The sequence below is a fragment of the Aulonocara sp. 'chitande type north' Nkhata Bay genome, linkage group LG11, assembly GCF_057382095.1.
Source record: "Aulonocara sp. 'chitande type north' Nkhata Bay isolate Kocher_YH1m ecotype deep benthic linkage group LG11, A_spYH_male_GT1.1, whole genome shotgun sequence".
NCBI classification, from domain to species: Eukaryota; Metazoa; Chordata; class Actinopteri; order Cichliformes; family Cichlidae; genus Aulonocara; species Aulonocara sp. 'chitande type north' Nkhata Bay.
In genome coordinates, this window is record NC_141354.1 from 35008766 (window position 1) to 35034015 (window position 25250).

The window sequence follows — 25250 nt, forward strand, 5'->3', positions numbered from 1 at the left end:
CTTTCAACTAAATGACTCCATAAAAGCTAAACAGGGGTGCCTGACTATCAGTCCCCTAATGTACGTTTTCAGTTTTTAAAGAGGGTCGGCACTGCAGTCGTGTATACAGCTTCTCTTTACTACAGTTTATGCTTTGTACTAGTGCTTTTGTTTACTGTATATCTCATTTATTTTGGCAGCTTTTCTTAGGCTATAAATGCCGATGGGTGTGTGGCATGCTTCACGGTGCATTCTTGTGCCTTCACAAATATTTTTACAATGCTTGCAGTGGAAGTTTCAACATGCACAGAGTTGTATGTGGAATTCAGTTTTCAATTAACAATGTTTTTTTTTTTAAAAAAAAGAAAAGAGGCAGACTCATCACTTCCTTTCCATTGTGTTCCTTTATTACCACGTTTCTGGAGATAACTTAATCAGGAAGCAAAAAATATACCAGACAATAAAGTACTAAAAATCTGAGATAGAAATAACACCCCCTCCCCCCAAAACAAGCAACCCAGCGACCCTTCGACCCTCCTCCTCCTTTTCCTGCTGCTGCCGTCCTCTGTGGGTTTATGTGGCGTATCGCTTTGTCCACTGTTTGGCTGTTCGGTCATGTTCTGCTCTGTTAGTCGTGTATTGGGTGGCGATGCTTCCCACCAGGGGATCGGCTGGGTGAACAGAAGAAACGGGAATAATCAGAATAAATTGGAATAAATTACTTTAGAAACATTTCGTCTGGAATGCATGTGCAGTACATTCAAATCTGTTCTTCCGATTTGCCATCTAAAACCTCCAAATGACAGTTTAAGTTATAAATTAACATTCCACCATGTTTGGAATTAAAATTCAGAGCTCCCGGAAGCGTCTTCATGGCAGGGTGAAAAGGTTCGATAGTCTCTTTAATACAGATTAAAAACTTCAAATAAAAAAAGCTCGTAGGCTGGTCGGCAACAATTTAAGACTTGGAAAACATTCATTTCGACACCACTTTTTCATGATCTCTGTGCATGAATGCTACAAAAACAAAAAACTGAAGCAAATTAAAAGGTTTCAATTGTTTAAGAAGTTTTTTGTTTTTTTTAATTATTGAACATTTGGATCTGAGCAGTTTCTCAGTGACACTGACTACTGTACAGTCCTCATGCTCTTATTTTGAAAGATTAGTCATTCTCATACAACTGCAATTTACTTTTTTGGAAAAAATAAAATGATAAAATTGATGGTTTACACAAACTTGAGTCACATGTTTCCATTTTATGAAATCATGTAAATGTTTAGGTGGACCGTCAGCTGGAATTCACATCACATTTCTAAAACTGCACCTCACTTTGAACTCTGCCTTCTTTCTTAATGCTTCATGCTGCATAAAAGCTAAATTACACCCTCTCTTTTACAACACGGCTGCTGTCTTGTCTTTCAGACAGGTTCTCCTCACTGGTGAATGAATCAGAGTAAAACTTTTATGCTAGCTGCCTGCAGCAGCATGCTGAGCACATAAAATCTGACCGCGTTTACAATGTGCAGCTTTGGGGTCATGAGATCAGAGTTCACAGCTGTGGAAGGTATGTGGTAAAAATACGGGGTCATCAATTCGAATGGTTGTCAAAGCAGCGGTGCGACGCGCACACCTGCAGTAAATGTGGAGCAGCAGGCTATTAAATTTGTATCAGTTTCCCACAGTGTGACAGTAACAGCGCATGTCAGTGACTGAGCAGGGTGAGGAAAAGAGGAAAACTTTGCAGCGCCTCATTTTTAGAATCCCTGACCTGAAGCAGCCAACTGGCAACAGTGCTGCTATTCACCAAAGACTCTTCAGTCTCACACTAAGTAAGATACCAATAAAACCAGTGTGACATGCATTAGGGAAGGGCCATTCATCTAATTTTTATTTTTATTTTAATCACTCCTTTGGCTTCCAATGACGATGAACTTTTTTTTTTTTTTTTTTTACTGCCTCAGGAGACCTGCACATTGGTGACGGGACAAGTGACAGAGAGCTGACAGCGGCGATCCTGACAATGCCACGATTAACAGGCTCAATCTGAAAAACTTTCACGGCTTTTACTTCTGTCCAGTGAGTCTGCCCTTTTTGGAGGTACAAAAACCCACTGCTGTAAAGAGAAATGATGCAGTTGATTTGATGATGCACTGGAAAGAGTGCGCGTTTCACAATTGTAAACCTGTAAAAAGATCATTAACGACTTGACATCTGAGGGTCTCTCACCTCTCTGCTTTTGGCAGCAATGAGGTTTGTCACATGACGTGATGCAGGCATTGCTCAAGAGTTGTCCGCCATATTGAATGTGACAGTTGGTGGCGAATTGCCATGGTTACCTTTAGTTTTTCAAGTTTGTCTGCAAATACTTGCTAATGATTAGCCGAGTGGTGGTAAAACCTGAAGTTTTACAAACTGGAAATGGAAAAAGTTCAGCTCTCAGCCAACATGTTTTCAAAAAGGGGCAACATTTTATCTTCCCTCCTCCTGTTTGTATCGCACTTCTCATTTTCATTACAGCTCAGCGGGACAGTGTTTTGAGGACCAGTCTGTCTGTAACGCAGCTTCTTCCATTACTCTACACCAGCGGTCCCCAACCTTTTTTGTCCCATGGACCGGTTTAATGTCAGACAATATTTTCACGGACAGGCCTTTAAGGTGTCGCGGATAAATACAACAAAATAAAATGACAGGACCAAAATTACAAAAAAAAAAAAAAAAAAAAAAAAAAAGTATTGTGTAAATGTGTAACTTTATTAGCAGCATCCTCCTGAATTGCACTAACCACATCGAGAGTAACATCCTCCTCTCTGCCCCTTAATGCTCTCTGGTCGCTATGGTAATGCATAATTAATTCTTTCAAAATAAGACAAACAACTACAACACAGGAAAAGACCCAGGGAAACAGAGTTAACGATAAAAACCCTGAAAATCATAAATTTCACGACCGAGCCTCAACTCTCACAGCCCGGTACCGGTCTGTGGCCCAGGGGTTGGGGACCACTGCTGTACCTTACATGAAGACGCTACATATAGGAGTTATACTTTTACATTAAATCTACACCATAAACAATGAATAAAGTTTTTCAATAAAAAACACCAGCTGGCCCAAGCCTGGATGACCCAGTTTTCCCTTCACTGCGTTTGTTTTTCATGGGCACCAGATTACATTGAAATAAATCCATGTTTCTTAATGAGTAATTGTCAGATGTTACAGCTGTTACAAAAATACATCTTTGCTTTCTGAGTACTCAAATGATGCAGCTTTCATCAGCGTGCATGTCTTACCTGGGTTACAGTCAGTGAGCAGGGAGCAGATGGACAGCAGCACCTTGGAGATGGTGAGCGCGGGGCTCCAGTTGTCCTTCAGGATGTCCAGACAGATCACCCCCTGACTGTTGATGTTGCAGTGATAGATCCTGGTACGGAAAGTTACCTGCAGACACAAAGATCCTGCATGAAAAACACTTAAAAAAAAAAAAAGTCTGTACTGTGTTCTGCATTTCTCTTCAAACACTCCTGTATTGATCACTTTCACATGTGTTATTAAAAACAAAATTAAGCACTCACACAGCTCAAAATATGACAAAATATTTGTTCTGTGTAGAGAATTTCAGTCAGTGTTGGACTGCAATGAAACCTCTTCAGTAGACAAAAGCCCCCTAGTGGCTGAAAAGAAGTACGTCATCTTAACTGTCTTGGAAGGAAACCTCACTTTTCCTTATCAGTACAACAATCAGCCATAAACAGTGAGTCATTTACAGTAAATGTTCCGTGTCAAAACTGAATGCAAAATTATTGTGGAACAAGTGAAGTGTGGAAAACATTTGGAGGAAATTTGAGTCCTTTTCATCTCAGCGTACAATGTCTAATACTCATCCCCCCCCCAAAGAGACGAAAACACTCAGTTTATGCGCTACTGTAGCGTGACTCAAGATTTCCAAGAATGATAATCGGTTTTTGTCTCAGTTGGTCATCTCTGGTATTTATCATGCTGTATCACTTCTCACAGACATTAAATATAATCTAAGACTAAAAAATAAATTACAGGAAACACACAGAGAACCCCACCAGGGTGATGGTGGGGTTCCCCCAAATCAATTTTACACCCACCTGAAGTGCCACAATCTAAACCCTTAATGTTGCTTTTTTTCATGATTACTTTTGTTCAGTAGCAAAACTGCAATAACTCAATGTGTGTAGCGTGGAGGAGTAGAAACCAGCACTTCTTTTCTATTATAATTCACTGGAAAGCTTTCACAGGTCATGTCACCACGATGAACAGGTGACTGCTCAGAACAGAACTTCTGAGATGTCTCATTTTGATCTACATTTGACACCAGGCTCATCATCTAACCATAAAGAAAGTAATTATTTGTGTACTTTGAGGGCCTGTAACTTCAGTTTTTTCATAGTATGAAAATAAAATATTGCATGATTTTGAAATTGTTATTTAAAAAAAAATAAAAATAAAATAAAATCTGGGAGTCTGAGGGTTCAGATAAAAGACGATGACCAATTTTTACTGAATGACTCGCATGGTCATAAAATTTTCTCCTCAAATAACTTACTTATGAAAACAGCCAGTATATGTGTTTTCTTTTTACATGAATTTATATTTCCATCATGAACTGAAGCAGCAAAAGCACGAAATTAAAATCTGATTGCGTCAAGTGTCCCTAACCACAAACCCCAAACAAAAACCACCTACACAGACATGAATAGTAAAACGCTGTGATTATCAGAAATGTGCTTACATTTAATCTTCAGTTTTGCTTTTGTTTAACAGAGCAGATTTCCTGTTGATATTTACATAACAAAATAAATTTTACTCAAACATAGAGACCAGATGTTTATTTTATTAAAACTAAATGTAATGAATGGGCCAATTAAGTATAAAGGGCTATGCTTCGGGTTTAAATTAGTCTATTTTTAGCATCATTTAATATTTTGTGGTGGTTTATTACTTAATTTGTAATCCCATCAGAACAGGTTGTTTCCCACTGCTGTTTGGGCTTTTTACCATGTATTTGTTTTGTTTCATTCCACTGGGAAACGGACTTGATGAAACTATACACATCCACTGGGATGAGAGTTTTCACTGTCACCGCTGTGACTCTGTATGTTTAAAAAAAATGCTGCTTAAATCATTCAAATAATCCTCTGGGGAAAAACAAATGAAACACTCGTCCAGTCATTTGTAAACTCTGTAAATGTGTGATGCTGATCCAGAGTAAGCAGCTGAAGCAGTTATATGATGGAAAAAGAAAACGCTTCCATTTAGGAAAAAGAAAACGCTTCCATTTAGGAAACAAAAGGGGCGACCATGGCTCAGGGGGTTGGGAAGCGTATCTGTAACCGGAAGGTCGCCGGTTCGATCCCCGGGCTCTCTGTCCTGGTCGTTGTGTCCTTGGGCAAGACACTTTACCCTACCGCCTACTGGTGTTGGCCAGAGGGGCCGATGGCGCGATATGGCAGCCTCGCTTCTGTCAGTCTGCCCCAGGGCAGCTGTGGCTACAACCGTAGCTGCCTCCACCAGTGTGTGAATGTGAGAGTGAATGAATAGTGGCATTGTAAAGCGCTTTGGGTGCCTTGAAAAGCGCTATATAAATCCAATTCATTATTATTAACATGAAATTGCAAACATTAGCATTAGCACAAAATAAAAAGAATAATGCATAAATGCTTGAATTGGAAAGTAGAAGCACCGATTTCCCAGAAATCTGGACTGAATCCACTTTCTTTTTTTTTTTTTAAACTGTGTTTGGGATAATTAGGCTGTAATTTTAGAGGTTAAATGTGACCATCATGAGCTGCTGTGTTGTTACAAAAGCAAGAGGAGCAGGGTCTCAGTAAAAGCAATCTGGCAAACAAAAGGTTGTACAATGTGTTTGTTTTGTGTGTGGGAGTGGAGCTGGAGGCTTTTTTGTGCTATTTGAACATGTATTCTATAGCATATTTAATACAGTGTGCCTAGAGAGGGCGTGTTTTCTCTTAAGAGATCCATGTTTATAGTCACCGTCGCTAATAAAGAATAAAGCTAAGTTTTACTGAAGCTTGGAGCATCATTTTGTTTTAAAAATAAAATGATCTGGTGATTTTCACATTCACAGGACTGGTTGTCAGAAAATCGTGTGTACTACAGAGCTTCACAATGTTAAAACCTCTCAGCAACATGCAATGAAGCACAAAATCTACAGCTTAAAAAAACCAGACCAACAGATGATTAATACGGTACTCTTGTTTGAGTAATGACTGAAAACCACAGTGCTTATCTGTGTCAAGATTTTTTTTTTTTAAATGAGACAACATATTTTGTGTAAAGTCCTGTATCCTGGTATTATGAAAATGTACAGTGTCTCAGTGAGAGGTTAGCAAAGGTAACTAAAACTCGATGTGAAAAACATTTTAATTAGACAAAATAAAAATTTTAATTATACTATGTCCAATATATTTCTGAACATGCTCAGTTTTGCCTTGTAAAAACTAAAAACTAACGTAAAACCACAGGAAAAAATAAAGTGAAAGAACCAAGCCCACACTGGAAGCAATCTGAAACTGAACTGAAAACATAAATAAACACCAACGTGTTTTTGGAACAGTGTGGGGATGGAGATTTAACTGGAAGTCAGTGTGAACAGTTTTTTCTTAATTGTTTGTTTCCCATTTTTCTGGAAATTATTTATGACAAAAAATCCCTTTGGGATATGTGTGTTTATTAAAAGGAGCACACTGTATATTTCTACTTTTCCTGCTGTTTGAAATAAAAATATTCTTGATAAGAAGCGAGCAAATGTGTAGCTAATAAAGCTCCATCTTGGTATCTGATAAAACTGATTCTTCATAAAGTAACACATCTGTTTTCTCAAGTTAACAGATGTACTGACTTGAGAAAACAGACGGGTTTTTTTTTTTTTTCCCCCAACCCTGCACTGTCAAACTTTACACCGTTATGCAGAGCTACTTTTATATCAGGTGACATCTGTTTGTTTTGCTTCATTTAATAACCCAACCTTCCAACTTTTGGGTTAAACATAGTACACCTTGTCTTTTAAATCAAATATAGTCCTTGAACTCGATTTGATGTTGTTATCTAAAACCCTGCAGCTGAAACAGTTTCAGTCTAAACACCTGCTGCCTGCTTCTGAGGTACAGTTAACAGACATGAGGTTCTAGTATTGTGTATCAGTACCTTGGGGGGTTTAAAGGGGTAGTCGGGTGTGAAGGCGATATCTAGGAAGAAGACGCCTCCCTCGTACACAGAGCCCGGCGGTCCCAGGATGGTCGACCTCCACTCATAGATATTGTCTCCTTTTGGACCAGCACTGCAATCAGAAGGATTAAATTCATTTAAACTGGATTTATGTTCTGGTGAAGCCACAAAAATATTCTGAAAACATCAAGGTACACTTAGTTTATTGCACCACCCACATAAGCCTAAAATACAATATTTATTTGCTGCTGTGCCATGAGTCACATTTTAAAGAATGAAAGTTCTAATCTTTGTCGGTCATCTCTGGTGTTTATCATACTACATCAATAATAACGAAGGAGGGGGAAAAAGCTTTGCCGATACAAATCTCATCTGCAAACAGACAACATCCACAGAGCAGACACACCGACGCAAATGAAGTCAGAAAGGGAGGAAAGAAACAAAGAAGAAAAAAAAAAAAGACACCCACACACAGACTGTAGATTACAAGCTGCACAGTGGATGTGCATCAGCGGCAGTGATCAAAGCAGTGTGTACTACAGTATGAAAGTCACATTCATTCACATACTGTGTGTATAAAACACAATGAATCACAATAAAATTCACGTTTACTGGCAGCACGCCGAAGAAGGCGTCAAAAAGGAGCTAAAGCTGATGATAAATGCCGCGTTTGTAATTCGACAGATGAATTCAGTGGGCTGTTAAAGGGAAATCCCACCCAAAGTAACGCCCCCCCCCGTAAAAACGACATTTGACAACACCTCCTGTAACCTTAGCGATTAGTTCTAACATCTCAGTAAAGATCTGGTTTTAATAGCCATTAGAATAGTATCCGGATTTTTCTAAAGGTTGCTGCACAGGCAGCGACCTCCCTCGCTAATGTCTGATGCACAGCCAATCATTCTGTTCTATAAGCAGACCTGAAATATGACAGAAACCTCTCAGTTCAGAAAAGAGCTTCAAGAGTCACTCCTAACCATTTTAAAAGCAAATTTTTTGTCTTACTAATGGTCATCTTACTTACAACTTTCCATCTGCTGCCCAGACAGAAGGAGAGAAAAAAAAACTACATGCACATGAACCTGGAAAATAAATATTTAATTCGTCATTGTTGACGCTAATTTACATTGTCCAATTTGAAAAATGTGTAGCTGAAACACTCTGTTACAGAGAAGGAGAAAATGGGAAAGAGGAAAACAAAACTTTTTGTATTTTGGGGTGCAACGATACTCGTATCGATATTGAACCATTTGATACAGTGCTTTTGGTTTGGTACGCATATGTATCGAACAATACAAAATTTTTTATTTATTTTATCAACTTTTCTTCTGACGATGCTGTCTGTGTTGAGAGCTCAGTGGATCTGCGTTCGACTTATCTGCCTAGGCTGCACTGTCGAGCGCAGATCCACTGAGCGCAGCGCAAGCTAGCGAGACAGAAGCTAAGCTCGTTGCAACATGGCAAATTGAACCTCCCCCACCCTCATTCAGGCGTTTGGAACTATTTTGGTTTTCATGTGAAGTATGACCCTGAAGGTAAGCGCGTCATGGACAAATGTAAAACACTATGTCGGATGTGCCACGCAATGCTCAATTACATTGGTGGGAACTAGTGCGTTAGCGCAGTTAGCTTGTTAACGTGTTGACGCCGTCCAGCCGCACGCACGGGGCGATCCGCGGTAGCTCATTAACGGAGATTTGCCGTGTTGTGGCGTTAACGTAATTTCAACGAGATTAACGCTGACAGCACTAGTGGGAAGACAAAGAATATGACTGCACATTTACTCCGACATCATCCTAGTGCAAAGACAAGTGGAAGCAGACAAAAACAACAAGCACACATGCTACAAACTTTACCCGAGTCATTTAGACAGCCGTTAGCACATGATTCTCATTATGGGGACCTGATATGTTTAATATGCTGCTGAGAATATAGCCCAGAAGAAGCGTATAGTATAGCTTTTATTTTGGAAAGAGCCATTTCTCTGTAATAAACTCTTTTCCAAAGATGAGTGATTTCTCGATCAGATAGTTTTTTATTACTTTGTTGTTTCAGCAACATTAAATTTAAAAACTGTACTTTTGAGTTCAAATATATATTTATAATTTTAATAAATGACAAATTAAAAAGGCATGAACATTTTTTTTGTATCGAAAAAATATCGAACCGTGACACCAAAGTATCGAACACACATTCAGCAAATGTATCCGTTTGGCTGTTCTGTCTTGAAAACTGCAACTTCACGACTTCCCTACATGTGACACGTGTGGGAAACATCTGTAAATTCCATTAACAAACACTGGACAAAAAAAAGAGAAGCACTGTACTTGTAGCATATTTTCCTTCAAACATAGAGAGTCGAAGCTTTTTCCCTTGAGCATCATTCAGAAGATGCCAGAGTTGAAAGCAAATCCCCAGTGATGCATCTATGCCTCATGATCTGTAATCTGTATTGATTTTTCCTCAAAGCAGCCCAGCCTTTATCCCTCTGACATGTAGAACATGCGGCTGTGAACCCCTCAGGGTTCATTGCTATGAGCCATAATATCAGTATTGATTGAAAGCTCCTGTGGTGCAGCAGGGACGCTGGGTAGGGTTAGATATTGCGCTCTTCTGTTCGCTTTTAATCAAGGTTAGCACAGAGCTTCACTGCCAACGACAACATGGAATATCGATCCAGGGAGAACCATCTGGACTAATTATCTGGATGTTAAAAGATATAGCAGCAAATGTGATAGATGAAAGGCTCTGACTTTCAAGTGGATGAATTCTAATTATAAGACTCTTTCCACACTGCTAATCAGCTTAAAGTAGCACCCTTATGAGACATTAATGTTGCCGTCATATAGGATATGACTTACTTGAGCTATATTGGTCTAAGATAACTGGACTCCACCTACCTCTTTTATGGGTTAAAACAAGGTGGTGCATAGTTTGAAAACAGCAGGATGGCTATCATGTTTGCACTATAAAGTGTCTTCAAAAAGGACCTTTGAAACAGTCGCAGTACTGTTTAAACTAGAATGACCTTATAGGACAGGAAGTGACAGGGCCAGCTACTCTATCATGAGCTCTAAACTACATTAACCTTTTAAATGATTTTAAATATTCTGATTTTTTTAATGAGGTGGATTTGGCCTGAAAACATGATTTGTAGAATACGATGTAAACCTGTCACCTGTAGCAGGCAGATAATACTGAATTATTGTTATTGACTCAGATTGTACAGGCCAAAAATCAATCAACCAACAATTCAGCAGGCTGCACCTTGCCTTAAGTCACCTGTTTCAACAAAAAAAAAGAAAAAAAAGACTTTTCTTCACTATGTAAAAGTCACGAGTTAAGACAACAGCTAGATTATCTTCATTTGATGATTCTGTGCCAGGATTGAAACAAACATACAGCTCTTATAATGCTTCCTGCCTTCACAACATAGACAACATCTGCAGTGGCTTCTAAACTTGTTAAACTACTGAACAACAATTAAAAGAGAAAACAAAAAACAAAAACAACACACCGTAGGGTGACTATTAGATAAACGTTGTGCTGTGTGCATCCCTGTAGCCAACAGTCTGATTTAGTAAACAGGCTGAAACTTTTCTAAACACATGGCACGTCGAGTAATGTGAACATGCCTGAAGGGGACCATTTTCGGCTGTTTGCCACATGTGAGAAAGGAGCATCTGTGGGAAATATCCTGACCTCATTCTCCTGTCTATAAAATGTCTGAAAACAGCTGGACATCTACAAAAGCGAGAATCAGGTAGAGGCAACAACATGAAAGTGGCCAGTTTCTGTCTGATGCCTGAAGGAGCCCGAGAAGCTGCTGTTTTCTGAAAAGTGGCAGCAGTAACAACTGAAGTCAAAGCAGAAACCGCCGTTTCTTTTAGGACTGTGGCTGTGAACTGACACCAATTCCTGTTTCTTTCATTTATCTGCAAACATCCAGACAGCATTCATTTGTGTGATGGTCTGTAGCCTGAGGTTGTTTGTCTGATCTGCTGAGCCACAGTGGGACAGATTCCTCTCCCTCTCTCCCTCCTTTCAGAGAGAGGTCAAAGGTCAGACGCAGCTGCCGAACAGCCACCTGGAGTGTGGCGGGGCTCAGTGATTTGCCTGAGGACACTGCAGGCAAAGGCTAAACTCAAACATGTCAGTTTTAAGCACAGTCTTTCCGATCACAGTGGTGCATTGCTACTTTTAACATTTAAGGACTAAGTTATTAAATAATCACTACTTTTCCCCGAGAATCTGAAGTGGTATATTTAGTATACTGACTGTTAATGTAAAATACCGCAGAATAAAAAGATTAAAATTGGATTTGTGTGTGTGCAGTTTGTAAAGTGTCTAAAGTGAAGATTTCTAGTTAAAAGTATAAGAAAAAAAAAAAAAAAAAAAAAAAAGAGTCCTTATGTATCGTATATGTTTAGAAGTTTTTAGTTAGAAACTAGTATTTAGTAATTACAAACATTTGACATAATTACACTAATCATTACAAGCTCTCTGAAATGTTTGTGTTTAAATATGCAAATACGGAAATGCATGCAAGTATGCATTAAATAGAGATGTGTGAACACTGGGTAATGTTCAGATATCGCATCATAAAGTGTTTAAAAAAATTAAAATAAATAAAAATAACTCTGGATATCCCATCTCTGCATAAATCTGACGTCGGTCATCAGTCAGAAAAAAACCATTTCACTTTTTTCAGCAATAAAATGCTCAATAAATCAAGTTGAAGGTGTTAAAAGAACACGCTTTTCAGCCAAAGCTCTGAGTGTATAGGCAGGAATACTACTGCTAAGCCTGGTGGACCTAAGAGCTGCTGAATAGAAGATTTCAGGATCAGAGCATGAGACAATTTGTGAAAACAGCCTTAAAATGTGAACATGATGGAATTCATTTTAACTGGACACTAGTATTCACTGCTTAAAAAAGTAATAAATATCAAACTTCACCAGTTGATTACTTACATAAAGACTTTTTTGCATTAGAGGCCCTAGTTCATTAAATATGCACTAATTTGTCTAACTTTGCATTTCCCCTATTGGTGCTCTAAGTCGGTGAATAAATACGTTTGGTTATGGAGACATGCATGACATGCAGCAAAAACCCACATATCTACATTTCATAATATTCTAAGTAAATGATGAAAATGATGTTTCCCAACTAGCCCCAGCATCTTGACCTGACCTTACAAGCTGAGCTCTAAATAAACTCAGTGCAGCAACTTTGTGAATTCTGGAGAAATAACCCTGCAATGCTTTCTAAGAATGTACACAGGTGTTAAATATAAGGAATAGCTTGGAAACAGCAGCCAATTATTAGTTTTAGATTAAAAAAAACAAACATATTTTATCTCCACAGCGGACAAATTCTGAAAAAATGTTAACCATTGTAATTATGATCTGGATTTGACCACAGTATTGCTCTGTATTGTATATTACAGCGGCTGGTATCTGAGGAAAAATACAGTGATGGGTTTTATTACCAGTGCAGCTAGGTAGATAATTGACATGTGGTACAGAGTGAAACCCACCTGCAGTTTGGTGGAGGGTCCAGTGTAATGTCAGCCAGCTCTTTTTGAATCCTGCACATCAAAGAAATAGTCAGTTACAGTAATAATTACTCCAGAAATCACAGAACTTACGACTCAGACCCTCTTATTTAAATGTGAAATTTACATATTCACTTAGGGATTAATTAATGTAATTTCTGCTACAATTCCTTGTGTAAAAGAACAAGTGTTGGTGAAAGTGAGACTGAAAGTGCAAATATATAGATATAGACAGACACACAGAGACAGACACACACACACGCACGCACGCATGCACGCACACACACACACACAGAAGAGAAAAGGGAAGTGCTAAAAGACAATCTTGTGGTGTGCTGAAACACATGTCTCTAATGGACTTCTTCTTATAAATTATGTTAAAATTTACCCCTAAAAATAAACCCACAGAATTTTTGTTAACACAGAAACCCCCCAACAATCAAATTCTTGAGATTAAAGAGAATTACGGGGATGTCCTTGAGATACTTCTGATTTATGGTTTAGGTTTTTTACCGTTTAGCGCTGGTGGAAAGCAGCTTGGAGTTCTTGCTCATGCTGGCTTTGCTCTCCCGTTTCTTCTTGCAGAAAGTGTCCTTCTGTCTGGTCTGGCTGGAGGAAGGCGGCGATGACGAAGAGCTGGTGCTGGCACGGGAGTCTTCATCCGACATACCGGTTTGGTTTGGAGAAGAGCCGGAACCTAAAAGGTGGAAAGCCAAAAAGATTCAGAGTCATTTCTAAATGGGGCTTTTGTTAATTTGACCTCCAAGCAGCCATTTAATAAGCCACTTCCATGTTGTGAATGTTTAGAAGCACAGCGGAGGGTTGAGGAAGAAAAATAGAGCTTTAAACCACCTTCATTTGCAGCTGAAGGTTTTTTATGTGAATGTATGGCAGACTTAACAAGAACTGGCTGAATTCTCCAAATACTGAAGCAGAGGAGACGCCAGAACATCCTTTATGAAAGAAAGAAGCTCATAACCAAGTCTGAACCGAGACTATACATAAAAGTATTACTAGTTCTGGTAAATAGACTGGTTCTTATAGAGCACTTTTCTACTCTACTGAAGCATTCAAAGCACTTTATACAACATGCCTCGTTCACCTATTCACACCAGCACTTTTTTCTATGCTTAAGTGCTTTCTATCTAACAGAATGTGAACTTGTGTTAATATCTTCTGACCTCTTCTACCCCCTGAGCTACAGCCTCCAACATTTTCTGTTTGAGCTTTTCTTCAACCTCAAAATGATCCAAAGCATATTTGATGTTTGATATTGTACCACAAAATCTCATTGCGGTCCAAAGAATTTGTTCATATTTAATTGACCAATACAACTTATAGAAAATAAAATTAGAAAAAAAGATCACCTAGATGGTGATAAAATATATATGTGTTTTATTTACTGAAGTATAAAAGTGTCTTAAACAGGGGTTTCCTGGCATTTTTTAAAGTCTGTTTCAATATACTCAAACTTAAAATTGTTTTTTAAATGATCAGAATTAACAGAGTCACCGAGCTCTGTCAAGCAAGTTAACGCAGACCCTTTGTCTTTATAAAGGTCAGAGTTGTCCTGGATCACTGATGGGAATTGGTTTCACTTCAGGGGCTATTTATGCATTTTAAAGTCCATCTCCTGGACATTGCAGTTTCGCCACAGAAGGTCGACTTCAGCAATATCCCGGGGGGGGGGGGGGGGGTTGTAGGAAAGGTGATCAGCAAAACGAGGTGAAAGTGTTTATTTAACAGCAGCCCCGTGGAGTTTTTTTCACCAAATCCGAAGCGAAAACGAACCGTTCAGCTCCAGCTGCCCTCAGAGGGCGTAATTAAGCTGGTCTTCCGCCTCTGATCGACGGTGGCCTCAGAAGAGCACCAGCTGATCGGTTTTCGAGACGCGGCGATGCGAACGTTTCGCTGCGGCTGAAATCTTTCGATTTAAGCGAACTCGATTTCGCGAAAACGTCGCTTCGACTCGATTAACTGGATGCAGTTGAAGTAATTTAGGTTACGTAATAAGTCAACAAAGACAACACGTAAATGTGAGCAATATTTAGCGACTGTCTGTTCAGGTTGTGGGGGTACGCGTGTGGGAGAGGAGGTAGCGCAAACAAAGCCGTTCGCGAATGCTGATTTAACGTTAGCGTCACGGAAAACGTTAGCTAACGTTAGCAGACGAACAAGCTAGCTAGCTAGCGCTATGTACACTAAAACGAATAATTTCACAGCCAAGAAGCTCAGTGTGCCTGACGAGGGGTCAATGCTAAAAAATTCAGATGATTTTAAGTTTATCCCTGTGGTGACACCCTCCACCAAAGCTAATGCTACCGGCTAACGCCCCCCTTGTCCCCTCAGATCTCCCCACTCTTACCCCAACTTCAACTAGCAAAGACTCTGGCCTTCTGCAGTAATATATATTTAAATGTCAGGTTGTGTAGCACCACACATGGTTGCATCGTATTCTCGTATATCAAACTTGTCGTATGAAGGGTGTCAGTTTGAGAGTGAAACATTAAACGCGTTAGGTACTAGCCGGGAGCAACAGCTGCGCTCCAGCACATAGTCGGAGCCCGTTTTCCGTGCGACTAAGTGATAACCGCGACCTTCTCGTTCGTGTGCTCCTCTCTTTTTAAACCATCGACTTCGACTGAAAAAACACACGCAGAGACGCAGACAGTTCACATGAGTCTGATAAATAAATGCCATTAAGCCATTTTTTATTCGCTAATAAAACTTACCCACTCTATTGTGTCTGGACCTCCGCCACAGTAGAGGCTAGCTGGCTGGTGCTTGTCGCCCTCTGCGGAACGGAAGTAGCCTACCGCGGCTGCAGTGGGCTGAACTGCACCGGTCGTACTCTGGAAACAGTACAGGCCTGCAGCGAGTGCTTCACGCAGGTTACATAATATTAATAATAATTTTTAAAAAAGTTTATTTCGGGCGCTGCAGTCCAATTCAGTACACAAGAAGAAAGAGTAATGATTAGAAAACAAACAGGCAGTTGATTCTGTGTTTCTAGAAACAGGAGGAATATCTTAAAGTTGGCTCAGTTGCAGCTATCATTACTGCACCTTTAATTAATCAGCACATTCATTAAAGCATTTTAAGCTTGAGCAAAATCCCGAACGCAGCATTACACAGTCAGGGCCGTGCATATTTGGACAATGACACTGCTTTTGTCTTTTCTCCTGCACACCAGTAACTGTGCAGTGAAGTGCAGGCTTCCAGGTTGATTTGAAGGGGTTTAACGAAAGTATTGAAGTAAGTGTCTCATACATACCACCGCTTTAGAGGCTTAAAAGCAGTTGACCAAGAAGCCGTTTCATACATGGGCCTTTCCCTTATTATTCCATGAAAGATCTCAAAGACGTCTCTTAGGATATAAATATTAGACCCAACAGCTGAAGGAGGCCAAAGAAGAAAAATAATCAATAAAGCAATAAGAGCAAAAAAAAAAAAAAAATAGCAGTAGCCAAATCAACAATCTAGCACATTATGTGACCTGGAGGACCACAGAAGGCAGCTAAAGTGCATGGGCTAGATTTACCAAACAGTATGTGAGGTGATTATTACACACTGGTCACATTTGCAATACCTAAAGCAGATAATCTGAAAAGTGTGATGTTCTGTCTGCTGTATTCAGGAGGTCTTATTTAACAGATCTTTAGCTATGACTAAGCTGCTGCCTCATCGGCCACAGAAACTGACAAAAAACCCACTTAAACTGACCACATGTCTGTGGACTCATCCAATAATTACTCACAACGTGTTATTGCAGGACCACGAGTTGAAAGTATTGCAACCAAAATTGGCACGAAAGCACATTTTCACAGTTTTGAAAGGTTAATGACAAATAGTTTGTATTTCTGTGTTAAAGGCGCATCAGTTCTCTGCGCTTGTGCCTGCCATTATGTGCAAAAAACAAAACAAACAAACAAAAAATTCAGGCCCTTGTTATTTGGGCTGACCGTGGCTCAATTACTGATAAATTACATATTAATAGATTTGTAAGGGAAACGTGCCTTGCAGCTGTTAAATGACCCACGAAGTACATCATGATGCAGTTACCCGTGGAGGGTGCGCAGGTTTAAGAGGTTAATGGGGTAATTTAGTCAAACGGTGACTACTGCTGTGCTTTGACAGTGGAATACTATTTTCTTTAACCAATTTCAAGTGTTGTTTTCAAGGTTTTTGACTATCTGTTTAGGCACTTCAGTGAAGTTATAAAGTACATCGAGTGGAAAAATTTAGCCTAAAATGCTGTAATGGACTGAAATTGGAATACAATTCTCCTTTATTATCTTGGAAAAAAACATGTACTGTACGCGGGCAATAAGAACAGCATGGGAGCCAGCAAAGGTTAGATTGCTGTTTTAAATGCAACACATCAACCTAATCCTGTAATCTAATGTGTGGTAAAAAAAATGCAGTTGTTTTAAGCACCAATTTAGTCTGAGATGGAGACTTTATCTCGTTTGGCGAGCAGCCTTCTGGCCAGTCTTACAGTCTAATGGCCACATTATTACTTATGCAAAGCACCAGCCAATTGGAGCATTAATCAGGAGAGCAAGCGAAATACCAAAATCTGTAAGAAACAAGGGATCAGTCAGCTCTTGTTCTGTTGAAAAGGCTTAAAAGCTTTTTGCTCTATGACTCATTTATGATTCAAACATGGCACACCGCCAAAATATATTGTGTGAAGTACTACAAAGTTTAGTTTGTGTTTTTTTTAATCCCCCTTCAGGTCCATTCTTTTGTTTTGAATATTTTAATAGTTCTGGACTCACTGTGGACCCCAGTTCACATACATAAAAAATCCTTTTTAAGGACTGGATATTTATTTTCTTGGAAAACATCATCAATTCTACCAATAAGCAGAAGGGATGTACTGACCGTTTAATGGAGAGAAAAAAAAAGTACATTAACCTTTTTATTAGAACGGTATAAACCAGGGGTATCAAATATAAGGTCCCCAGGCCATAATGGCACACTGAAAGGTCCAATCGGGCCCACTGGAGGCCTTTTCAGAGTGCAGAAATTACAAAGGGCAACTTTTGGCTGTATTTCGCATCAGGAGAGCTTTTTTTTCTGAATGGGTCATTGCAGCTTTATAACTTTTCTACTAAGGTGGTTACGCCAAAGAGCCACCGTGATGCGTTTGTGTTTTAAAACAGTAATCTTCCTTTGAAATGACAGTACACGCCACCATTTGCTGGTCCCCCCAGCGGCTCCCTGGCAAGACGGTCCTATGTTGGTAATATGTTAAATAAATGTGAGCACAAGAGAGAGGAGACATCCTACAATGAGCTGAAACATTAAGTCATTTATTTCTGCATATACAACTTCCCCTCACGATTTCCTGTCGCCACCCCTCCCCCTCCCTGTACTGTTCTGTTTTTAGTGACCCCCCCCCGCTACATGGCCACCTCTATTCTTAAAAAAAATATATCCAGAAAAAAAAAAAAAAAAAGACATTTTCAACTCGCACCATTTTCCAGGAATATTTTGTTATATTTTATGTTCTTTTTTTCCTGGCATGAAAGGAAGGAAACATAATGACATTTTGAACATTTCTGGTTCGTCTCTCCACCTTCATGCACTTTATTTTCTTTTGCTGAACAAGTGACAAACCTCATAATAAATCAAGTTAAAGATGAGCTCATGTTTATTATGGTTATTCAACCTTTGGTCTCCATATGAATATGTCCATGTGAATTCCTATGGTTAAATGATGGTGTAATAGTTTTGGTCGTCGTAAACAGGCTAAAAGCACAGGTAACTCAATAAAAGCAAACTTTATTTTTTAAAATAAATTCTAAAGTTGTTTTTAGTTCAGTTGACTAAATTAATTAATTAAGTCATGTCCTCTGGAGCTAAAAAAAGAAAAAGGAAAAAGAAGCAGCCAGTGTGCCAGAAAAACTGCAGTTCCATTAGTGGCCACTTGAGGCTGGTTCCAAAACAGCAGAAATAAATATTTTTACAGTCTGGACTAAAAGGGCTTGGGTCTCTATAGTTAACTTTCCCCTTGATCACACATCCGAGGGAGTGAGGGGGTAATTTATTTGTTTATGTTTTTATACTCATCCATCTGGATAACAGCAATATATTCAGAGTTATTGAACTAGTCTAATGGAAATATTTGATAAGTAACACAACCTGTTATGAGACAAAGACATTCTAAGATCTTTGTCTTTTTCAGTTTTGATGGGTCAAGAGCTCAGATTTTATTAGCCTACAAGCACCCCCCCCCCCCCAAAAAAAACAAAACAAAACAAAAAAAACCAAAACAAAGCAGGAGACAAAATTCTAATGGCTTCAATGACATAAAATGAAAACCAATCGGGGACTACATCCATCTTTTGTATACAGTCTCTGCAATATCTTCAAAAGGTTTGTCTTTCTGTCCACAAACTGAAGGCCCATTTTGAGTTTCTGAGGTGTAAGACTAGCTAACTTAAAAACTTCACATCACATTCATGTGGGTAATAAAATCTACCCCTCACCCAGTGTGTGCCAAGAAGTGCTGTAATGTTTATGACTGTAATGTTTCATAATCAGGCGTGTTCGCGTATGTGAAACATGCAACATCAGCAGTCAGGAGGGTGCGCGACTGAATGAACAAGTGTAAATATTTAAGGGTGAAGAGATTGCAGTTACACACAGAGAGCAGAGCGTTTTCTCACAAGCCAACCACAGTGTGTTTTATTGGGTGCTTCAGTAATACAAGTGCACAACAAACCACTCTGCAATTGCAGAGGTGGCGGGTAGCCAGTAAATATACAAGTCCTGCCTCTTTCACAGGCAGACCTATACTTTTGCGGTCTGCCTCAAAAGCCTTTGAAAAAATACATACAGTACAAACAAAATCAGAGAAAGTTAAAAAGCATGAAGTAGCCACTTTCCTGTTCCATGCAGATATCATACTGGTGACAACCAAAAAAATAAAAACGAGAAAAACAAAGTAAAAGCATACTCTGCATGTTTGTTCCAGGTGCCACTAAGAAAATGAGAATACATAATGTATAGCTGAAGGACAATGCTTATGATAATTATAATATTCTGTGTTTTTTTTTTCTCCAATACAATACTTCCAACATTCAGATATTGGAAAATAAAAATCCCAATCTACTCTTTGTATAAAAAAGAAGCTTTCAAGTCAACAAGGAACAAAGGACTTTTTTTTGTTTTCTTTTGTTTGTTTTTTGTTTTTACACAGAAAAGGTAGATAAAAGAGGGAAGAAGAAGAAGAAGAGGAGAAAGAGGAGGAAGATGGAAGAGGAAGGGTGACAGGAGGGCAGATTTACCGCTGCACTTAGTGAGTGTGCTTTGACAGACTAAGGGGTGAGAGAGGTAGAGAGAGGTTCAGTGAGGGGTGAGGGAGGTGAAGGAGGGGGCGGGTCACGGCAGGGAGTCTATGTGGCGTATCTCTTCGTCCATTGTTTGGCTATTCTGTCATGCTCTGTTCTGTTGGTCAAGTACTGTGTGGCGATGCTTCCCACCAGAGGGTCGGCTGAAACAGAGAGAGAGAGATCAATAAATCTTTATTACAGACTCAAAAGTCCAGATGTAAAACAAACAACACGTCAAATAAAATAAGCAATGGAAATGCAGCATAACAGAAGAATGTAGATCATTATGGTTGAGCGCTCTGGTTGCCAAACAATATCAAACAGAGGCTCATTCAAGCAGTCACTGAAGGAAAACCTGTGGATCTTTATTTTGATGTAACTGATTAATCTTTCTTCATCACTGAACTTTGCCTGCTTTCATTAATTTTAGTGCACGGTTAAAGTTGTTGGATGTATTTAATGCTGACTAGCTGTGCTTTGTGTTACGGCCATTGGGAGTCCTAATGAATAAAGAAATAAACGAACTGTCCTAAAGAAATGGTTTCCAAAGTAACCGTTTTCCCCTAACTGGCCAAGAAAACCAAAAACAGCAATATTTATTCCAGCTCTTGAGATGAGTACACTCTGCTCTCCGGTTTAGACACATCCCTGCATGCTGGAGGGCTGCTGTCAGATGGCAGCAACGTTTACAAGGAAACTGCCTCAATCTTTAAATTTGGCAAACTAAACAAGCTGTTTATCTGCACACACCGACAGACTTTCTTTCTTTTTAATCCTGCGAGTTCTTAATCCTAATCCTATGTTTCGGAGAAAAGCAAAAAGTACTTGTTGGTTAAAAATGTAAATGGGTTTTGACGTGTGTCTTTGGCTTCAGAGAACAAAAGCAACATTATCTGATAGCTCACAGTCAGGGTCCTCACTGATGATGGTTTAGACCTCAGAACCTTAAGTTAGATGCTTTGTAAAAGAAACCCGCTGTGGATGGGAGCAGCTGAAAAGATGTTTTTCCTTTAGCTTTTAAGCTTCTTGATAAGGTGGACTGATAAGATCTTCAGTGGCTTTTTGCCTGCAAAGTTTTGATTGCTTCACTGCTGCTGTTATAAATCTGTTTGTTGAGAAGACTTAAGGCTGCCTGGGCTGGACCTTAATAACTCTGATTCATGAACAAGTTCATGAACAGGTTTCCTGTTTTACACTTTGCACATGTCTATTTTTAGCCGCAAACGTTTTCCTGCTGTGCTTAGAATCATTGCCATCGTTGTTACGCTCTGCTACTGTGTGTAACATCACCACAGCCCTATAAACCATTTATCCTGGTGCTCTGTAGGTGTCACCATAAAGAACAAAAAGAACAGAACACAGCCCAACACTGGTACGGTCAAGAAAGCAGTCACACAGATTTTAAAGTTGTTTTTCCCAGAGTGATTCGTCTTTTGAAGATGCTGAAGCGGAGACTCTCTGAGCTTCTGTACGAGAGCAGTGAAACTGCAGTAAAGACCAAGCTGCCCGTACAAAGCAAGGCGTGCACCTGCACTTTGGCTAGTGCTGCCATTCACCAGGGCAACAAAGGCAAGTATAAACTAGGAGTAAGAACAGTCTCTTATTTTGGTAACCGTAAACACTTCCTGTATTTGAAAACAGGATACACTTGAAAAAATATTGATGTCTAAACCTCTGACTTTCGGTACTTTAATTACATTTAGACTTTCCTTGTAATTTTGTTACACAAGTAAAATGTTAAAGTTAATGGAATTGGGTCAAATAAAATTTACTAGACTCATATAGATTGAGTTTATACCAAGCATATTTTCCTTAATGAATAATAAAAAGCTTAAAAAAAAAAATCAATTTGATTTTATTAAAAACTACTGCTGAAGAGGGCCAATAATTATTTTTCTGAGTGTATTAACAGCAAACTAAAATCTCTGTTGTTCACATTCACTTTAGCCTGTGAACTCAAGCTGCTGCTGGAAAAAAAAAGTCACTGGACCAGCAGCTGGCCAAACCTCACCCGAATAACTTTTTTGCAGTATAGCTATGAGGAAGACTCTTTAATAGGGTCTCATCATACACTATACACCCAACAATGACTCAATTTCAAAGCATTAAGCTTAAAATTAGTGTAAATAACGTTAACATTTGATAACCTTACATTTTTCTACATAAAGTCCTGAGTTTCTGCTACTTCCTGTCTCACCTCTTCAAGTGTAGCTGCTTAATGGTTGCAGACACTGTGCAAACATAACATCTTGCTCTGAAGCCACAAAGCTAATAACAGCCCAGTGTTTTTTTTGGTTTGCTTTTTAACATGACATTGTGTTTTTTCTTATAAGACTGTGGGTCAGTTGTTCTTTCCTGGTGCGAAATGTGGTTTTGGTATTTACAACTTTAAGCTTCTAATTGTGCCAAATATCTGTCAGCATCTGATGGCCTTGGGGAAACAATGAGGGCTTGAATTGGCTGTGGTTTCCTTAATACACAGGAATAGTTAGCATTCTGGAAACATAAGACCACATTTCACATCAGAGTTAAGTAAAAACAAACACTGCATTCAAAGGACAGAAAGAAGGAAATGAAGACAGAACAGTTACCTACATTAAAAAGTCTCTGGCCATAACAAACAGCATTAAACAGATACCTGGGTTACAGTCTGTGAGCAGGGAGCAGATGGACAGCAACACCTTGGAGATGGTGAGGGCGGGGCTCCAGTTGTCCTTCAGGATGTCCAGGCAGATCACCCCCTGACTGTTGATGTTGCAGTGATAGATCCTGGTACGGAAAGTTACCTGCAGACACAAAGACAAATGCACTTTAGAGAAGAAGGGCTTTAAAAAAGAAAATAAGAGAAATATTTGAGATTTTCCCATCAGTGTTGTTTATGTTTTTATTTGGTGATCTCTGCATTAAACAAAACATGAGATCCCTTTTTCCCTTTGCCTTGTGGACATCATACCAGGTGAATCCAGAGCTGATTGTCAAGGAAGAGCTGTTGATTTACTGGCTGCTCTATGTAACCACCCTCAAATATCACTGTGAGCTCTGGGGAGAAAAGAATAAGACTCCGGGTACAAGGGGTGGAAATGAGCTACCTATGAAAGAGCTCCCCTTAGAGACAGGACGAGGAGCTCGGTCATGCAAGAGGGACTCTGAGTAGAGCCGCTACTCCTCCAAAAGGATCCAATTAAAATGGTTCCAGCTTCTGATCAGGATGCTTCCTGGATGCCAGCTTGGTGAGATGCTTTGTGCAACACCAACTGGGAGGAGACCCTGGGGCAGAACCAGGACCTTGGCTTCCCTGGGAACACCTCTGTCTCTTCTCCAGAGAAACTAAAAGCAGTGGCATTGGGAAGGCATCTCTGCCTACACAATTAAGATTAAGGCACTGACCTCCCAGCCCATTGTTCCTTCACTGGGCTGGTTTCAGTCATTATGCAAATGTACTGTTTATAAGGTTGGGGAAACCTGCAGTCAGCTGAGACTGAAGAAGTCACTTGGCTGAGTGACGAAACGTTTCTCCCACAAAACGCTACGTCCAGATGAGTAGAATCAACTTTTGGAGATTTACTTACCTGGATGATTGAGCATGCATCAAGACATCTCTGCCTACACTGTTAACCTCCCACCCCCCGGCACCTGGATCCAGATAAGTGGAAGTCCGTTTTAATTCCATAAACACTAACACTCAACCAACACTGAAAGCCACCACCCAGCAGAAGACGAGTAAAAAGGGCAACAAATGATTAAGCCTGTAAAACCAGCATGTTAGCTGTAAGTGGGATAAAATAAAAGATCTTAAAAAAAGAATATGTTACCATGTAGTCTGATACTTTCAGTGATAATAACAGGTGAGACAGAGGAGGGCAGCTTAAAAGCTTTTCTCCGTTACTCACATTAACACCGATGTATCAGCATCAGGCCTAGTATAATGGGTCTGCCTGATCGCTTTACTGAGGGCCATTCTGCACCATTTGTCACAGTTTCTGGATCAATACTGAGCCATAAATACACAGTTAATCTAAAACAGCTGTTTTTTATTATTGTGAACATGATTATTTTTGGTTTTATCCTCTGGAATTTTTCACATTTTTATATTTTTGCTGAAACTGGCTGGCCAACAGAGGGCAGCATGGTGTAAAAACAACCGAGCACATTGAGAGTTGATCAGCTTACCTGTCTCAGCAAACAGGCTCCTGCAACCACAGACTGCATAACACGCCCTCTCAGCTAACAGCCTCCAAACACAGAGCTGTCTATGTCTGCCGTCTCGCTCAGATTCGAGCTTGACATCTGTATGGTCCGGACACTTGACACCTCTGCTTCTCCAATCATGAACATCTGGCCCTCCTGACCCTGACCCTCCAGAGGAAACATCTAATGAGCGCTGGCACCCCCCCCCCCCAACCTATCCCCTCCTTTGGGGCCAGCGCTGAAAATCACACACAAGGCAGGATGTTATAAATAACCAACCCCTCCCACCCCCACCGCCTCTGCGGACACAGCGCTCCTCTTTCCTGGCTCAGAAACACAAACACATCCACCTGGTGAACTTGTTAGGTTGACTTTTTTTATTTCCTTGTAAAGCCTCAGATGTGAAAGTGTTTCTGCAGTGAGGAGTGTACGGTGGCTAAAGGACGAAGACGTGTGTGTGCGTGTGTGTGGGGGGGGGGGGGCTGGCTGTAGATCACAGTGTGTTGGAGGGGTTGGCGGTATTGAAGGGGGCGGGAACACTCGAGCTCCCTCTGGCTACAGAAAGCTGGGTTTGTTTGAGTCTGCTGTCAAACACAGAGTTGGTGGTTACATGGCACAAAGAGCGAGGAAGAGGGAGAGAAGAGGGTGAGGGAGCACGGGGAGGGGTGCACGTAACTAACATGGAGAGTGTGTGTGGGGGTGGGGGGGAATGAAGGCCAAGTGAAAGTATAATCGGGAGCACTACAGACTAAAGGAGATCGTCCCCAACAGTCTGCATGTTCAGTAAATGCCGTCAACTTGACATCACTAAAAGTACTCTGCAGACAACGCCACATATTACAAGAATGGGAGTCCTTTATACAGTGAAAACAGGACGGGTCAAATATTCAACTCAACTGCAGCACTTATTCCTCAAACAACATGTTTGATGTTGAACACCAAAGGAAGTCAAATAGAGCAGAAGTTAAGCTC

At 40.0% G+C, this 25250-nt stretch overlaps 2 protein-coding genes across 4 annotated transcripts in view; both read right to left on the reverse strand.

Moving 5' to 3' along the window:
* Positions 1-364: 364 nt before the first annotated feature.
* LOC147319645 (ubiquitin-conjugating enzyme E2 E1) lies at positions 365-15634 on the reverse strand. 2 transcript variants are annotated; one of them, XM_086312324.1, is made up of 6 exons: positions 15480-15634; positions 13261-13444; positions 12730-12780; positions 7170-7302; positions 3266-3413; positions 365-650 (listed from the first exon to the last, which is right to left on the reverse strand). In XM_086312324.1, the coding sequence occupies exons 2-6, from the start codon at positions 13413-13415 to the stop codon at positions 553-555; spliced, it is 585 nt and encodes a 194-aa protein (XP_086168450.1). In that variant the 5' UTR covers positions 13416-13444; positions 15480-15634; the 3' UTR covers positions 365-552. The 2 variants fall into 2 exon arrangements, with proteins under 2 accessions (XP_086168450.1, XP_086168451.1); XM_086312325.1 differs by having other exon boundaries at positions 15484-15604.
* Positions 15635-19415: 3781 nt separating this feature from the next.
* The window catches only part of LOC147319646 (ubiquitin-conjugating enzyme E2 E2), a 37191-nt gene continuing 31356 nt past the window's right edge, over positions 19416-25250 (reverse strand). For both annotated transcript variants that reach the window (XM_086312327.1, XM_086312326.1), the window contains exons 5-6: positions 22729-22876; positions 19416-20251 (exon numbers count right to left, since the gene is read on the reverse strand). In XM_086312327.1, the coding sequence (XP_086168453.1) occupies positions 20154-20251; positions 22729-22876 (246 nt within the window). In that variant the 3' untranslated portion in view covers positions 19416-20153. The remainder of the gene's footprint in view (positions 20252-22728; positions 22877-25250) is intronic.

Bases quoted from the DNA above. Each gene is read 5' to 3' on its own strand.
- LOC147319645 (XM_086312324.1), bottom strand. From the start codon at position 13,415: ATGTCGGATGAAGACTCCCGTGCCAGCACCAGCTCTTCGTCATCGCCG. The intron at 12,781-13,260 runs GTAAAAAACCTA...TTTGATGTGCAG, and splicing joins CTTTCCACCAGCGCTAAACG to GATTCAAAAAGAGCTGGCTG. The intron at 7,303-12,729 runs GTGGGTTTCACT...TTCTGATTGCAG, and splicing joins GACCCTCCACCAAACTGCAG to TGCTGGTCCAAAAGGAGACA.